Source organism: Eleutherodactylus coqui, chromosome 6 (assembly GCF_035609145.1).
Source record: "Eleutherodactylus coqui strain aEleCoq1 chromosome 6, aEleCoq1.hap1, whole genome shotgun sequence".
NCBI classification, from domain to species: domain Eukaryota; kingdom Metazoa; phylum Chordata; class Amphibia; order Anura; family Eleutherodactylidae; genus Eleutherodactylus; species Eleutherodactylus coqui.
The window spans coordinates 173,975,124-173,993,201 of record NC_089842.1 but is presented as its reverse complement, the minus strand read 5'-3'; the positions used below and the strand labels follow the sequence as shown (position 1 = coordinate 173,993,201).

Below are 18,078 nucleotides of genomic sequence, written 5' to 3'. Positions count from 1 at the left end.
GCCGCTCTCTGGCACGAGCGGCCCCATTCAGAAGGGAGAAGACCGGACTGCGCAAGCGCGTCTAATCGGGCGATTAGACGCTGAAGATTAGACGGCACCATGGAGACGGGGACGCCAGCAACGGAGCAGGTAAGTGAATAACTTCTGTATGGCTCATAATTAATGCACAATGTACATTACAAAGTGCATTAATATGGCCATACAGAAGTGTATACCCCCACTTTGTTTCGCGGGACAACCCCTTTAATTAAAATAGTTTATGTGCGGATGGATGGGATTGTCTTAATCAATCCTGAACTTTAAGAAAGTGGCTTTCTGCAAGCCACTTAGGGTCACAGTTGTACAGTGGAGACTTACATTGAGATATTAGTACAAAGGGACTACTGCCTGCAGTTCACGGAATGGGAAATAGCATATCTCAACCTCTAATGTATGTCGAGGTAGAGAAGACCTTTAAAACCATATATTCTAATTACGTATGGTTATAAAGTTAAATAGAGTTGTCTCAAAAAGACAGGCCCAGATTGAAGCTGTTGTGGTGATCAACTAATTTTTTCTCAACCTAATGCCAAACTGCTAATTTTGCCCGAAAAGGGCCGATCATATCGATAACTTCAGTCTGTAAGCTTGAGAGCCAGTGTTAGTAGCTCATCACTCTGGCTTACAAAGCGTATTTCTAATAGGGAATATAATGTGTTGTATGAGTGACCCCTGTAAAATGTTGTATGTAGCATAGATGGATCTTCAACAATCCCTGTAACAGAAGGCCATGTCAGTCCAGCATCTGCACCACGTTTGTGATTTCACATTGCTGGTATGTTCTAGGAATATGCGATCCCTAACTACTCAACCCCTTTTAGAGTTAGGTTCACACATGGCAGAATTGCTGCAGACGTTTTCCACTCAGAGCTTGACTCGTAGTTTGGATTGTTAAAACTAAAGTACGGTATGTTCATTTTCAACCCAGATTTGTCTTGGACTTCTTGCCAATTGTACCCATAGAGTTCAAAAACAAATGGGTTTTGTTGTGTATTTTGCTGGACATCGGCAGATTCTGGCTGCATTACAGCAATTCTGCTACATGTGAGCTGATGTAGCCTCTGAGTTGTCTCTAAAAGCTGTGGGATGTCCCTTAGTGAGCTCCTAAAATATGTGACACTTGTTAAATTATGTACTATATAGGATTTTCCCCCATTTAAATAAACTGAGTTGATGTCTCCTCTACTTTTACATTGGATGTTGGAGTAGTCTGAAATTCTTCTGTAGAAGTGTTTTCTTCTGAGAGATGCTGATATTTGTCAAGCAGCTTAGGTATACACTTCGTTTTCTTACAGATATGATGAATGGGTAAAAGCTGACCGAATCATCTGGCCTTCGGAGAAAGGTCTAACAAAAAGAAAAGTAAAGAAAAGAATAAAGGTGAATATAAACCTTACATCTTACCTGATATGTCAGTCGCCTTGGTTATGGTCTTGTAACTACACTCATTGTCAAAATAAAATAAGCGCCTAGAATGGAGTTGTCTTAATTGAATCAAACATTCTCTGTGAGATCTGTAACATTGATATAAGTGATTACAATACAGAGCAAAAGGAAAACTGAACCCTTGGAGGGAGCCTCTGTACCGCCTCTAGCTTGGGTACAAGATGTGATATGGACGGGCATGGAGGCTCCAGTACCCTGTTGGTCCACATCTAGCTTGGGTACAAGAGGCGGCCCAACAGGGTATGAAGGCTCTAGTACCCTGTTGGGCCGCCTCTAGCTTGGATACAAGATGTGATACAGGTGGGCATGGTCCCAAACCTCTCCACTGCAATAAGATTGCAGGGATGAGCGCCTGGGGCCTTCTGAAGGCCTCCAGGGCTGCCATGATTCTGTGCCTGTTACGACATGCCTGTGGCAAGTCTTTAATAGGAAGCGTGTTAAAATGCAGTATAATACAATTATTATACCATTATACTGTATAAGCCACCAAACGATCACAAGTTCTAGTCCTTTACAGGGCTAAAAAAAAAGTATAAACAGGGAAAATTAAGACTTTTTTTTTTTAATTATTAAAAAAAATGTTCCAAGGGGGGAAAAAAACCTCTTCCCAACTGTTGGATAAAATATTTAAATTGGTATCTCAGCATCTGTAAAGCTCCAATTTCTTAAACTATCACATTAACCCCTTAGTGCTATAGGACATACATTTACGTCCTGCAGCATCAGGGTATGTATGAAGGGAGATCGCGGGGTGATCTCCCTCTATACAACACAGGCATCGGCTTTCTTACAGCCAACACCCGGCTGCAACAGCTCCGATAAGCTGCGCAGCTGATCGGACCTGTTTAACCCTTTAAATGCCTCTGTCAACTCGACAGCGGCATTTAAATCCCTCAAACGATATTCAGGAGTCCCGTAGGGCATTACTTCATACAGGTTCCATATGGTATCCTGTGGCATATCTGTCCACGTTCGCTGTAAATGAACCTCTAGATTGTGCAAACTCCATGGGCTGTCGAGGTTTGTATCCCACTTGGTCCCATACATGTTCTATTGGTGATACATCTGGCGACCAGGCAGGCCACAGAAGTGTGACAATGTTGTGGAGACATTCCTGTGACCGCCTTGTGTTTGTGGATGAGCAATATCCTGCTGGGAAATAGTTTATGGAAGCCACCATAAGAGGCAACAAATGTGGCTGCAGGATGTCCTGAACATATCGCTGAGCTGTCATTGTCCCTAATACCACTACTAGGGGTGACCGACTGTCATATGCAATGGCCCCCCAGACTATCACACCAGCAGGGACAGTGTGCTGCTCCACAGAAAAGGCAGGATTGAGGCGCTGACCCTTAGGTCTCCAGAAACTAACACAGCTGCCGTCAGTGCCCAAACTAAATCTGAATTTGTCCTGAAAACAACCCGGTTCCTCTCCGCAGCAGTGCAGTTTCTTCATTCGTGACACCAGTGCAAACAGAGGTGTGATGGTGGATGTCAAAGGCAGAACATGTAATGGGCGGTGTGAGACCAAATGTCCTTCAGCCAAGCGCCTGAAATGGTTTTGACAGACACAGGGGTGTAACGCTGGCGCCACCTGTCTCTGCATGGTGAACAACGCAACAGTTGGAGGTGCTCGTGCTTGTCAAACGATCCTCTCTACTCGTGGTCTGTCGAGGGCATCTTGAGCCTGGTCACCGTGTGTGTGTCCGTGTGTGTGTGTGTCCTCACACATCCACTGGCCCCAACTCCTCATAACAGTCTGGTCAGGATGGCCCAGGTAGCATCAAGTCTTCGATACAACCATCCAGCCTCTCACATCCCAATAATGCGCCCCTCTCAGACTCTGGTAACGGGGTGAAATCTCTTTAATTGTGTCATAGAGGCATCTTCTGGTCAACAAGCTCTACACAAGTGGTCTCCTATCGTCTTTTTAAATGCAAGGATAGAACCACTTTTAGGGCCTCCGGTGACAAGACCATTCATCTAATCACCACAACTCTCATCATTTGCATATCTGCCTGAGATGGGACTGCATGCCAAGTTTTGCAGCAAAATGACAACTTCTTCTAGGGGCTACATTTTTATCCAAAGTAAGGCCCCCTGTCCACGGCTGTGACGGAATATCGCTAACTATATTCTGCCGTGGGGGAGGAGGGGGGAGAGCTGTCAGGTCTCGGCGCTGAGCCTATCTGACAGATAGGCTCACCGCGGAGAATCGCGGCATGCCGCGATTTGAATCCTGCAAGTGGAGAATCGCTATAATTCTCCGCTCATAGACTGTGGGCTGCACTTTCCATAGCAACACTATGGAAAGTGTTCGTTGCGTTACCCGCGGCCGGATTATCGCTGCGGATAACGCAATGAACTATCGCCCGTGGACAGGAGCCCTACATCTGATGCTTGGTTGCTGGAAAGGGAAAATTGGCAATACAAAAAAATGTATTCCTCTGTTCTTCCAGAATAAAGATGAAAATGAGGAAAAGAAGGATGAAGAGAAACATAAATCAAAGCGAGGACGCCCTCCATTAAAGTCGACTCTGCAGACTAATATGGCTTGTGCCATGCCCAAGACTCCAAATAGTGAGAATAAGGCCGCCAATAAACATGTGAGGAACAGCCTGCCTGACAATAACTTCTTGTCGAATGGATTAGAAGGTAATGACATCAATACTATAGGCCTGCTATACTTTATGTATAGTTTTTCATTTATTTTAGCTTTTGTAATGGCAAAAGTCAAATCAACTTGAGTGTTCCATCTCATTTGACACATCTTGCGTGTAGACACTTAAGAGTGACTGTCGTTTCAGGTGACTTTTCAGGATTAGTTATCATTTGAGTATATGTGAGAAATAATACTATATCCTGCACTTTCACCAGTTTTTCCTTCTGAAACCGCATCCATGCTTGGCCAAGGCGAGTGTATATGATGGATTTGGGAGTAATAGCTGCCTTTGGCCAGCAAGTGTTATACTGTAAGTGTGCAAGCAGCTTTTACCGATACTTGTCTCATCCAGTTTGCCTGCACATTTATCCAAATTCAGCTTCTTTATCACATATAATTGATTGAAGAAAAGTGAAGGGTGGCAGACGCAGGTCAGTGTTATCTCCTGAGGTCAAGAGGAAACTCTAAAAGGTATTGGCTGCTTTGGGAAAACTTGATTTAAAAACCCTTTTAAAGTTATTCTGCATTGATAGAGAGGTATCTCATTCTGGAGCTCCATAAGTTAGCCAGAGCAGAGAGCAGCTACAAAGGCAATCTCTCTGATGGACCCAGAACTTCTATTATAAACGCAGCCCATTAAGTTCCATGGGCAATGTTTCACTCTCCCAGTGAAGGTACAGAGAAATTGAATACAACAATCTGGCTCCCCTGCAAATTACACTTGATTTCTGGGGGTTCCAGCAGCTAGAAACCACCTTTTTAAGAAGGTGTAACAATTTCTTACTTTATTTGCATAAAATGATACTGCAACACTTCACTAAGGCTTACTTTGTACCCTTTAGGATCAGTTCGTAGAAGGACAAGGAGGAGCTCAGGAATGTACGATTCTGATAGATGCTCTAATGGTAAGCTCAAATCTCTAGCAATGCAAATGTGTAATGTTTGGCTTTGGGTGGTTTCACACCTGCGCCCGGGGTTCCCCTTTCGGGGAGCAGGAAAGGGGGATCCCCATGGCCAAATAGCTGTGTGTCAGGACGAAACCAAAAAGAGCCGATGGAGCTCATTGACTATAATGGGGACCGTTCAGTTTCCACTACGCTACTCTGCTTTTAGATGGTATATTGAGCTGGATCCACACTGGAACCTCCGACCAACGCAGATGTGAAACCGGCCTTAGATTGTATTATGAGCAGCTTGCTTTTTAATCTTATTGATCTTGTATAATCTTTTAATTCTGATTCCAGATTCATCAACCTCAGAAAGTGATTCAGAGGAGGCTATCGAAAAGACACCAGTCAAGGAGGAGATTTTACCAAAGGTTGAAAATGAGCCTGAGCAAAACAACAGCTTGGTTGAAAATATTATTGAGCAAGAAGTAGCTCCAGTTGTTTGCCCTGCAAAAGATCCGGAAACCAGCCCAATAAAGCCAGCCGAGACCTTACAGCAAGAGGTGGAAGAAAGTGAACAAATTGTTCAGAGTTACGGGAAACAAACAGAACAAATTGTTGAAGTCAAGGAGACAGAAAATCTGCCAAAAAAAGGGAGAAGAAGCAAAACAAAAGAGCCTTGTCCGGAGACCATAAAAAGTGTCCAACCACCTACAGAAGACTGTGTAGTGGAAACCAAGGTAGAGCCCGATGTAGAACCTGAAGTGATAGACTTTCCACCATTTGTTTCATTACAAAGTAAGGAGTTGCTCTTTGTTCCAAAAGAGTTGGAGCTTCCGCTTCCACATGATCAACAGATGAAAGAGAAGAAGGGTTGTAAAAGGAAACCTTTGGAACATGCATCCCCAGAGAAAAAATTGCGTGCCGAGTGCGAGCCAGAGCTGCCCATCATTATTGCAGAGGAGAAACCGGTCGAAAGCTGTGAAGCCCTGGAACCCATCAACACCATTAAGGAAGAGCAGGTCCAGAATAGCAATGAGGAAATGCCCTCCCTAACAGCTGAGCTAGAACACGTACAGAGCAGTCGGACGGAGGACTATGACATGCCACTGAATGAACGGATTTCATATACTGAAGAGCAAGAAGATATAATGCCCATGATTGGGCCAGAAACTCTGGTTTGTCATGAAGTGGACTTGGACGATTTTGATGATAAGGACAAAGTGGAGGATATGGTAATAGTGAAGCCAGATCCAGATACACAGACTGTACTTGCCCCCACGCTGCAACCAGCCGTCCTCCCACCTCATACCTACTCTGAGCCTTCTCCTCTTGCACTGAGCCATGATGAGTCTCACAGCATAAAGAGTGAGAGCGATATAACCATTGAGGTGGATAGTGTGGCCGAAGAATCACAAGAAGGCCTTTGTGAAAGTGAATCTGCTAATGGCTTTGAAGCCAGCACCACATCTAGTAACTGCAGCATAACTGCTCAAGAAGCAGAGATGCGGGACAAAGGTAATTAATCCTGCTTTATGTCAAAGCTGCCATTCATGTCTTGTTACCCAGACAGGCATCTGCAATGCGTTCCTCAGCTGCCTCTAAAATTGTGCTGATCACCAAGATCCAGAGCTTATAAACAGGAAAAGTTTGAACTCTATTTAAAATGATCTATTGATAATAACCTTGGTGGAGCTCTGTGAGATGGAGCATTCACGGATTCCAAAAACAAAGGACTGCGCTGCTTTGCAGAACCTGGATACACTCTACTGTATGTGGCAGAGGTTTCTTACGACCATAGAGCACCCTTCACACCATAGTGGCAAGGATATTGGCTGTTTTTACTTGCATCTAGCATAGGCCCTGTGAATGTAGAGGTTATCCCCCTCCTGACAGTCATATGACTATTTATGTCCTAATTCCATATCCCCCGTTCAGTAAGAATGTCTCTAGCATATGCAATGCATGCAGCGACCTTGGGAGCCAAGCCCCCTCCATACACGCTGCATACAAGCTGACAGCAGCATTTAAATGTGCCAAACCTCTCCACTGCAATAAGATTGTATGGATGAAAGCCTGGGACCTTCTGAAGGCCTCCAGGGCTGCCATTATTGTGTGCCTGTTAAAACATGCCTGTGGCACGTCTTTTAATAGGAAGCGTGTTAAAATACAGTATAATGTAATATCAAGTAAAATAAAGACTTTTTTATCATTACTAATAAAAAAAAAAATATTAAAAGTTTAAGGGGGGGGGAGGGGAGCTTTTCCCAACGGTCGCATAAAATATTTAAATTAGTATCCCGGCATCTGTAAAGGACCAATTTATTAAAATATCACACTAGCCCCTTAACGCTATAGGACGTACATTTACGACTCCAATAAGCTAGCGCGCGCTCTCTCTCACTCGCCCGATTAATGAGCACCATCGAGTATGCTAATTCTCGAACGAGCATGTTCGCTCAACTTTAACCATGCGTTGTTGTCCCCTCTGGGGACTAAGAAAAAAAGTAAAAATAAGCCCTCATGTAGATATGTCACCTGAAAAATAAAAAGCTAATTTTTTGGAAAATGAGAATACCACAACTGCACAATGTAATGTGGACGCAGGCGCCTCAGTTTTATCAGACATAACACAAATGAACAGAAGTGTTACTCTTTCTTTATTATTCCTGATGTACTGACTAGACCCTGACTTGATTGCTTTTTAATAATACATTGTAAATCTATGTTTTATTTCTAATCAGGCCATAAACGGATTAGTGACAGCAATATTGGAGCACTAGCAAAGAAACAGAAGCGAACACCAAAGCGAATTAATACGTCATCGAAAGCTGAGAAGAATGGAATAGGTGAGTCTTCTAATAAATGACTTCCTATGAATACTGTTTCACAGTTAGGGCTAAAATCTTGATATTCTCCGCACACAATTATGAATGTTTTCATTATTTATTTTTTTGCTTTATGTGTAGGGCAAAGCAGTGACAGTGAAGATCTCTCCGCTGTGGACAGTGCCAGTAAATGCTCTCCAGTTAAACATGTAAATGTACCCAAACCTCAGAAGGTTATGAGATCACCAGCAAGAGTCACGTCTCCGCATACAAAAGATCTGGAAAAGGATAAACATCGAGAGAAACACCAGCACTCCTCAAGAACTTACAAGTGGACGTTACAACTTAGTAAGTAGTTGCTCCTTTGACATGATACCTACTCCTTTAGAGCTCATGCGGTCAATGAGATTGGATATCCCCAAAAAAAAGCAAGCCCAGAGACTGGATGGCAGAGCGGAGTACTGATTGTTTCCCTACCAAAGAACTGGAGAATCCGTGTAACACGTTTCACTTGCCAGAGTCTGCCACAGCAGGTTCCTTCATAATAAAGGGTCCCCTGCTTTGAACCACCCCATGTACAATGTCCACTTGCCCTATTGGGGCATATGAACTGGCGCTTTTGTTATTGGTTAACCATGTAAATCTGCAGTTGTAGCAATAGCTCAGAAATACCAGCAATCCTCCTAATTTCACTGTAATATTAAATCTTTTGCTTTTTACATCAACACTGCAGCTGACTGCAATTTAGCTTTCCATAGTGAAAAAACTGAGGCCATGCTGCTGTAAAAGAAGTGTCAATGTGTAACCCTAGACTTATAGGGATATCCTCATCGGTGGTCAGAGCCAAAAGTGTAATAGGATGATTTATTCCCGTTGAAATCAATGGGAGTGAAGCCATCTATATCACACCTCCGGCTCCACTGGTCAGGGACGACTGTTTAATCGATTGCTTCACTCCCAGTGATTTCAATGGGTGTGAAGCCGCCTATTACATTTCTGGCTGGATGATCAGTTGAAGGGGATCTCGAGCGGTGGATTCCTGCCAGAACATTACTTGATGACCTATACTGATAGATCATCCGTAATATAAAGTGGCAAACCCCTTTAATGACATGCTTGCCAGATTTAGATTTATGCCTGCTGCCATTAACAAGCCTTAGTTCTGTAATATTGCACTACTGTCTGTTGGGTCGAATGGATCTTTTATTTGGTATTTCCATTCCTGATGGTTGATTGTATATTTACTTGGTGGTATATTTTGATCAATGCCACTCCTGTCTATGGCCGGTGTCTGGTATTGCAGCCCAGCTTCATGTAAGTGAATACGTAGGATCTGCAATACTATGCACAGCGTCTGGGAGAAAACGGACGTGTTCTAACCCTGGACAACCCCTCTGGCCAATTTCCCACTAGCGTATTGCAACACATCCGTGATGTGGACGTGTTACAGACTATTTTCCCGCTGTGTCATCAGTATTTCATCATTGGTCTCCATATTTGATGTCATTGGTTTTATTTTCTACTGGGAAAATACTGATCTTTATTTCCCCAATAGAATATAATACCAATGGCTGTAAATACGGAGACAAAAGCCTGACAAAAGTAGCGCATACTGTGTTTTTAAAACGCAGCCATAAAACCTACAGCCATGTAAATGGACACACTAGATTCACGTTTGTTCTGTATGATGATCTACAAAACACAGACCAAATACAGAGTAAAAAAAATCATGTTTCTCGTCCTGTTATCATTGGGGGACACAGCTCTGACCTTGGGTATAGCTTCTGCCACTAGGAGGCGACACTAAGCACAAAAGTGTTAACTCCTCCCACTAGCTATACCCCTCCTGCAAGCAGCATGCTAGCTCAGTTTTTAGCTTAGTGTCTAGGAGGCAGGACTGTCTCTCCTGCTGAGACTATTTTTTATTTATTTTTATCAGTTTTTTCTCCGGAAGGCCAGGGCATAACGAGGAGGCAGGACTCTCCCCGTTAACCCACCGAGGGCGGCGAACAGAGGTGATATGTAGCCCTCTGTTGTCTGCCGGGCCCCCTCTGAAGAAAAGGAGGCACACTCGGCCACCAAACTGAGTGTGACCCGCCAGCCATAGAGCCCCCCTTATTTATGGTCCGGCATCCACTGCCTCATCAAAGGCAGGCGATGATGGGGAGAAGCTCTGCTGGAGCCCGGGAGCCACCCTACCTCAGGAAGGAGGTAAGTATGTGGGTTTATTTTGTTATTGCCACCCGATGTGCGTTGCGCTGCTTGCTATGCCGCCTGCTGCGCTACTTGTTTCCCGTTGCACTGCTTGTTAGCTACGCTGCGCTGCTAGTTATGCCGCCTGCTGCGCTGTTACAGGGCGGCTGCGGCTTATGCACCCGCCGCACCGATGTTTATGCTGCGCCCGCGGCTGTTTGGTGGGCGCCCGCGGCTGTTTGGTGGGCGCCCGCGGCTGTTTGGTGACGGCCGTTTGGTCGGCGCCCGCGACTTATATGCTGCGGCGGTATGGTGGGCGGCCTTTTTCAAACTTGGCGCGGTTGTGGCCGCGACTGATGTGCTGCCGGCGGCTGCCCGCTTCCAGGACGGCTGCGGCTTATGCACTTCCGGCCGGACTCAGCCCCTCCGCGGCTGCTGTGAGCAGCCGTGGCTTCTGTGCCGCCGGCGGCTACTTGTTCAGTGGCCACAGCGGATGTGCCGCTGGCCGCCCGCGATGTCTCCCCCCGCGGCTGATGTGCCGCCGGCCGCCCGTGCCTGTGGGTGACGGCCGCGGCTGATGTGCCCCCGGCCGCCCGCGGCTGATGGCACGCCCCCCCCCCCCCCCCCCGCGCGCGCGGCTTGCGCTGCCGGCCGCCCGCGCCTGCTGCTCGTTTCGTGCAGGGGCTCCTCGTGCCGTCGGACGGGCATGCAGACGCCAACGCCAAGCTGGCGTTTGAATTTTCCCACCAAGCGGGCGTTTGAATTTTCCCGCCAAGCGGGCGTTTGAATTTTCCCGCCGAGCGGGCGGTTGAATTTTTCCCGCCGAGCGGGCGGTTGAATTTTTCCCGCCGAGCGGGCGGTTGAATTTTTCCCGCCGAGCGGGCGTTGGAATTTTCCCGCCGAGCGGGAGCCTGGATTTTCCCGTCGAGCGGGCGCTTGAATTTCCCGCCGAGCGGGCGACTACCCTGTGGCGCCCCGTGTCCCTCTTTCCGTAGCGCCGCCCGGTGTACGCATTGCGCCGCATGGCCGGTTTGCCGGCCCCACTCTCCGTGTCGGCGCAGGGACATTTTAAAATCGCCTCCAAAGCGGCCACGCTCCCGGCGCCACGCGCAGCAGAACAGGCCACGCGATTTTTAGAGTTTGTGCACCAGCATCGCCCCCTACGGAAGCGTTGGTCACATGTTTCCTGCGTGCTTTGCCGCCGGTCAGGACGGGTGGTGGATAACCGTGTCGCACGGCCACCATTGCCTTGCTGCTGAACAGATTGCGTAGCTCGCGACGTTCGGTCGTTTGATTGCCATAGGCTGGCGTATAATGCTACTGTGCGACCCGCTTTGCCCGCAGGCAGCAGCTGACCACTCCTTACGCAATCCTCTCAGCGAAACGGAGGTAGCTGGGACCCCTTCCGTACTACACACAGACTATCGGTGGCTCCTTGGTCGCTGATAGCGCCCCTATTACCCCTTCCATAACAGAAGGAGTACCGCACAGCTACCCATATCTGCTCCGGAGCGGGTTGAGCGTTGCCTGACGGAAGCTCCCCCATTGCCCCCCTGCAGCTAGCAGTACCGCGGTGTCTAATTCCAGGATGACACGCGAACAGGGCAGCCAGAGCCACATGCCAGGTGTGCTCTTGCTACAGCTCTATATATACGGACAACAGTGTGTGAACTCTTGTCAGCATTACTCGGGGCTCGCTGACTGGATTCATCGTTCCCCATGTCGGCTCCGCACCGGGTTGAGCCTTGCATGTCGGCAGCTCCCCTGTGTTTCCTCCCGCGGTCACATGTACCATAGTGTCCGCGTCAGGAGGACATGCTGGCGGGGCGCCCAGAGCCACATACCAAGTGCGCCCGCGCTGTAGTTCGAGATTAAGCGGAGAGAATCTCGTCTTACAGATAACCGTATGCGATCTCTTGTCAGTACTCGCACAGGGAGTCTCTGGACTCATTTTTCCTCATGTCTGTCCTGAATCCGGTTGAACTCCTCTACAGACAATCGCACCACAGTGTCCGTGTCCAGGAGGACACGATGACAGCGGCCGGGTCACATACTAGGTGCGCTCTCGTTAAGGAACGAGACTGCATCCAGCCGGATAATATCTTGCCCTACGTACAACAGGGTTCAAGCTGCTTGTCGGCGGTACCCTAGGCGGCTGAGACCGGTGGTACTTCAATGCCTGAAGCAGCGTATACACTGGTTTGAGCAGGGGTCAGCTTTGTCCCCTCAGTAGTTTCCTGCACCCTTGGTCGCAGTCCGGGACCGAGCCGCATATCAAGTGCGCTCTCTGCTGCCGTACTGGTCTACAAGCTGATTATCAGCGGTACCTCGGCCTTGATGTTAGGCGTGACTGGGTTGCCCTGGCTTGACAGCTAGCCCCCCGCTTTTCCCTGCAGGCAACCAGACCGCTAGGTCCGATGCCGGGATAGCACGCGGACAGGGTCCGGCTAGTACCACATCGGTATGGGGTCTCGCCATTGTACGAGAGTTGCATTCCCCCAAAAATTAGTCACCTTATGGACAACATGTATTGGGCCTTGTGTGGAGCAAGCTGTTAAGGCAGCAGTATGCAGGCCAAAACTCTTAAGGAAGTCAAATAGCCGTTGGGCTTCCTTCGGTCTGGCTAAGTCTTGTGGTACCCTTCTGAGGAATATACTATTCTCAGGAATTCTGTGAACACGTCGTATTCGCCTCCACCCCACAGAAGCTTACGCTCCAGACTTTTTTCATAACGGCTAGCCTCCCTGGAGTTCTCACCTGCAGCTTCCTACAGGCAACTTAGGGCGATCTACGATGACAGAAGAGCCGCATACTTTTTAGGCCCCCGCCACAGACAGAAGTGACGCGGGGCGCCCCTCTGGCGGCGCTTTGTAATGCCGGGTTTGTTTCTTTCGGGCGTTCTCTGAACTACAAGGCATGTGTACTCTCTAGGAATGATGGACTGCTAGTTCTACAGCCGTGTCAGTAGGACGTGGATAGCTCTCTGCAGGAGACAGAGCTCCTGCGGACCCTGGTGGGGTGCAGAACAGGCCACGTTCCTCCCATTGGGGATGGGAAGACTGACCGTAGGAGTGCTCGGTGTTCTAAACGGTCACTAGTGTCGGTTCAGGTGTAGAGCGCTGATCCTCAGCAAACTAGGCCCTCCTAGTCGCTTGCGAGACTGATTGTATAGGAAGGTAAAACGTCCAATGGGGTTAAGGCGGACAGATCCAGCGACTCGCTGCGATCCTCCTGCATTGTTCTCCCTGCATTATGACTTGCAGGGCAGCATAAGACAGTCCATACTTGTACTGTCTGCAATTTTAGGGTTCCTCCATCCTTACTGTGGAGGTTTCCGCAAAGGGATCAGTGAGTCTCAGACCAGTGTACCCTTCCTGCCTTGTGCGGTCAATTTTTCTGTACCCAGTTGAATCACACGGTTACATTGCATCCCAGCACGGGGCCAGCCCTAGTTGATCACGAAATGGGCAGATGTCCTAGCTAGCCCATGGGGCCATGCAGAGGCGGACGCCGTGGGCATTGGTGCAGAATCATGGAACCAAACTTTTTCCTCTCACGACCCTTTTTCAAGTTACAGCTAATCAGACAGCCGACGCCATGGACGGAGACTATCAGCATATACAGCATCAAGGTCATACGGCAGGCCTTCCAACCGTGGTCAACACAGGACTCCAGCATGAGACGGTTGCATATCTCAACAGGTCGTTTCTCCACTGGCGTCTGGAGTCGAATGTCCCTTCATCACGGAGGGACAGTGTAGGTAAGATCGAATAGCTGGAGGTATACGGGACCTGACTTTACAACTAAGTCGCCTGGTAGAAGGTCCACAACCCAGATGTTTCGGCGCCTATGGCTTCACAGCTCCATCTTCGGATGCCTATTGTGTACGGAGGGTACAGGAAACGGTCGTTATCTACCCGCTGTATGGCCTACTGCCGGTATCAGGATCCACTTCGGTGAGGTATCGGTGGGCACCTTCTCGGTAGTTCCAAGGAACGCTCCAGGGCAGGTTTCTCGGTTGACTACGCCAGAGTACCTCGTGCAGGTAGCATGCTTCAGTCACGCTGGTGCGCTGCCGGTAATCCTGACAACTCCAACTGGATCCCTGCGTTTCCAGAGTAGACTCCTTACAATGACTCTGCCTTGCAGCAATTCAGGGCGACTATGCCAGCAAGTTCATATTCTCAGGCCGTATTATTTGGAAGGCGTGTGCCTCGTCAGAAGCTCCTTGTCTGGGTTCTGTTTTTTTCCTCCCTCAGAGGGTGGATGGGGCCGTTACTTAGGCCCCTTTAGGCATCCATTAACGCTGGTCGCATTTGAAGGACAGATTGCTTCCTTACACATGCGACGCCTTATATTTTCCCGCCCCCTTGGGTACTGCTCTAGAACGTCCCAAGATCAGAGCTGTGTCCCCCAATGATAACAGACGAGAAAACAAGATTTGGTAAGAACTTACCGTACAATCTCTTTCTCGTCTTGTTCATTGGGGGACACAGCAGCCACCCAGTCTGGTGTCGGAACTGTGGCTCCCTAGGGGAGGGTCCTCGGTGCAGTCGCACACGGTGTTGGAATGAGTTACAGTTCGTGAGTATTGTTGTTTATGATCTATGTTGTATCCTACTGGCTGCTCCCACTGCTTGCACACAAACTGAGCTAGCATACTGCTTGCACACAAACTGAGCTAGCATGCTGCTTGCAGGAGGGGTATAGCTGGTGGGAGGAGTTAACACTTTTGTGCTTAGTGTCGCCTCCTAGTGGCAGAAGCTATACCCAAGGTCAGAGCTGTGTCCCCCAATGAACAAGACGAGAAAGAGATTTTACGGTAAGTTCTTACAAAATCTTGTTTTCTTTGAAAGCGACCTTAAGAGCATTTTCCCTAAAATGAATGTAAAAAATAAGTCCTTTAATCATGAAGGCCTCCTGTCCACGGACAATTTTTCACAAATCGTGGGTAACGCAGTAAACGCTTTCCATAGGATAACTATGGAAAGCGCTGCCCAAATGTCCACCAGCATTAAAAATCGCGGCATGTGGCGATTCTCCGCGATGAACCTAACATTATAGATAAGTTCTTCACAGAAAATCACAGTTCCAAAGTGCTCCCCGGCGGCTCCCGCAGCAGGATATCGCTACTCCCGTGGACAGGCGGTCTTATTGTATTGGCAACCATATTGCTTGTAACTCAGCTATCTCAAACACAGCTGTAACTAGAAAAAGACCAAATTAGACATTTAACCTCTTAAGGATGTGGCCCTTTTTTGATGTGTTTTTCAATGGTACTATTAAATGTACCATATAATGTACTCAAAAATTTGAGTGAAAAAAAAATAAAAATTCCCCAATCTCTGGGCGGAAACCTTTATTTTTATGGCATACACACTGCAGCAAAAATGACATGGTACCTTTATTTAATGGGTCAGTATTAGAGATGAGCGAGTATACTTGCTAAAGACAATTGCTTGAGCGAGCATTGCCTTTAGCGAGTACCTGCCCGCTCGAGACTGCAGGTTCAGGTGCCGACGCGGGGGAGCGGTGAGTAGCGGCTGTCAGCAGGAGGGAGCGGGGGGGGGGGGGGAGAGAGAGAGATCTCCCCTCGGTTCCACCCCACTCTCCCCCGCAGCTCCGTGCCTGCTGCCGGCACCCGAACCTGCAGTCTCGAGCGGGGGAGATACTCGCTAAAGGCAATGCTTGCTCGAACAATTGCCTTTAGCGAGTATACTCGCTCATCTATAGTCAGTATGATTAGAACAATACCAAATTTGTAGTTCTTTTTTTCTTTTGGTGTGCTACTTCTAAAAAATATAAAATATCCTTAGAAAAACATTTAAATTATTTTCTGCCGCCATCTTAGGACGGTCATCACATTTTTTTATTTTCCCGTCGACCTAGTTGTGTGAGGGCTCATTTGACGTCCTGTTTCTCTTGGTACCATTTTGGAGTATACACAATTTTTTAAATTTATTTTATTACATTTTTTACTTTTAGGACGGGTGACCAAAAAAGTGCAATTCTAACATTTTTGGGTTTTCTACCCCCATACAACATTCACTGTGTGGGATTCATAATGCGTTACTTTGATAGATTAAACTTTTACGGACGTAGCAATATCAAATGCAGTTTATTTTTTTATTATAAATATAGGAAAAGGGTTTTGGTTTTTGTTTTGTTTTTTAACGCCTTTTTTCTTTTCTTTAAAATAAACCTTTTTCAATTCATATTTACATTTTTGTTTTTTTTAGTCCACCTAGGGAACTTTGAATTTGCGATTATTCTATCTCTCCTTCAGTATAATGTAATACCATAGTATTACATTATACCACAGCTGACAGTCAGTCTATCACGCCAGGCCACAGGCATGGCTTAATATGCCATCAGCCATAGCAGCGCCGCAAGCCTTCAGAATGCCCCAGGCTGTCATGGCAACTGAATGACACCTTGCAATTTCATTGCAAAGGGCGTTCGCAGCCCCACAAAATCAATCGTGTGATTTACATGCCGTTGTCAGAACTGACTGCTACATTTACAGGGATAACGGTCGCAATCAGCATTAATGCTGATTACGGCTGTTGATGGCAGGTGTCAGCCGTTGAGAAACAGCCGGCACCTGTGTTTGCTCCCAATCCCCCTCTATACAAACCCTGAACACACAGGACGTAGATATACATCCTGTGTCATTACGGGGGTGTTACAGGGCTTCTCCTTTTTCCTGTTAGTGACCAACAGGTCATCAGTAGATGATATGCAGAAACCTGCTGCTCTGATCCCCTCCAATTAGCTGATTCTCAGTGCCGCTGTCACTGCGGTAAGCACAGAAAGCGCTCACCATAGCGCAGTGGGCTGGGTTGGTAATGAATTCAGTAGGAGCTGCGCCTGCAGTACCAACCCAGACTGCTGCGCTGTGGTCCGTGATTCCTGTGCTGACTGCAGGGACCGGGCCCCAGGGTTCTGAGCATCGGGACCCCACACATCATCTATTAATTACTTGTCTGTCATCTGTGACATTAAAGGGGTATTCCGGGACTTCTTGTATATTTTTTTATTAAAGACGAAGACTTGGGGAGCAGCTTTATATATTTACTTAATATTTTAGGGGAAACATCCTTTTAAATTGCCAAAAATGTAAATGTTTTATACTGTATACCATTCATTTTTGGAGTTGATCACATATTTTTATTGTATTTCATAGGTGAGTTGGATAACATGACTGGAGCGGACAAGATTGTTTTTCTCCAAGATAAATTGCAAGAAATCAGGAAATACTACATGTCTTTGAAGTCTGAAGTAGCTACAATAGACAGGAGGCGGAAGCGGTTAAAAAAGAAAGATCGGGAAGGTATTTACGTTTACTTTTTTTAGCAAAACATTCCTCCAAAAAACAGTAAAGTGGAAATGTGTGCTTACTTATCATGACTGGCCCCTCCTATATTGGAAAATGTAAAGGCTTGCACCATGATGTGTGTGTGGCCAAAACATCACTTATATAGGAGTGTAATCTGGCAGCTTAAACCTTGTATGGTATGCCTCCAAGGGCCCATTCAGACGGCCGTATATTTGGGCCCTGTGTTGTCCAGGTATTTCACAGACTGCACACAGCTTCTTAGTAGCCCATGAGTCCGATCTCGTCAACAATCTTTCACACTCACGATTGGGTGAGAATAAAGTCTGATTGAGACACAACGATTCTCGCTCACAAATTGCTCAAAGCCATCTTTTGAGTTATAATTGTTGTGTCTAACTGCACTGACATCGTGCAGTTTTCGTTAAGCAGTCGCTGATCGCTGATCTTTCAGTGTGTTCAAAGATCAGCAATCAGTTATCAGGAGTTCACAGTGGAATACAGCTGATACTGTTGTTTCAGCTGTATCCCGCTCCCTGAACACAGGCTGCATATGAAAAACAGAGCAGTCCAGCTGTGTTCTTCATCTCCCACTTGGAGCACTCGGCGCTCCGAACAGAGAACAGCTGAATGCTGAAGACAAGCGAGGCCACCTCGCTTGTCTTCTGCATTCTCTGCTTGGAGCAC

The 18,078-nt window shown here is 47.2% G+C and overlaps 1 protein-coding gene across 2 annotated transcripts in view; it reads left to right on the top strand.

The window, feature by feature from the left end:
- The window catches only part of ARID4A (AT-rich interaction domain 4A), a 97,427-nt gene that overhangs the window by 76,400 nt on the left and 2,949 nt on the right, over positions 1 to 18,078 (top strand). For both annotated transcript variants that reach the window (XM_066608240.1, XM_066608241.1), the window contains exons 18-24: positions 1,335 to 1,419; positions 3,945 to 4,140; positions 4,990 to 5,052; positions 5,392 to 6,552; positions 7,779 to 7,883; positions 8,004 to 8,210; positions 17,242 to 17,388. In XM_066608240.1, the coding sequence (XP_066464337.1) occupies positions 1,335 to 1,419; positions 3,945 to 4,140; positions 4,990 to 5,052; positions 5,392 to 6,552; positions 7,779 to 7,883; positions 8,004 to 8,210; positions 17,242 to 17,388 (1,964 nt within the window). The remainder of the gene's footprint in view (positions 1 to 1,334; positions 1,420 to 3,944; positions 4,141 to 4,989; positions 5,053 to 5,391; positions 6,553 to 7,778; positions 7,884 to 8,003; positions 8,211 to 17,241; positions 17,389 to 18,078) is intronic.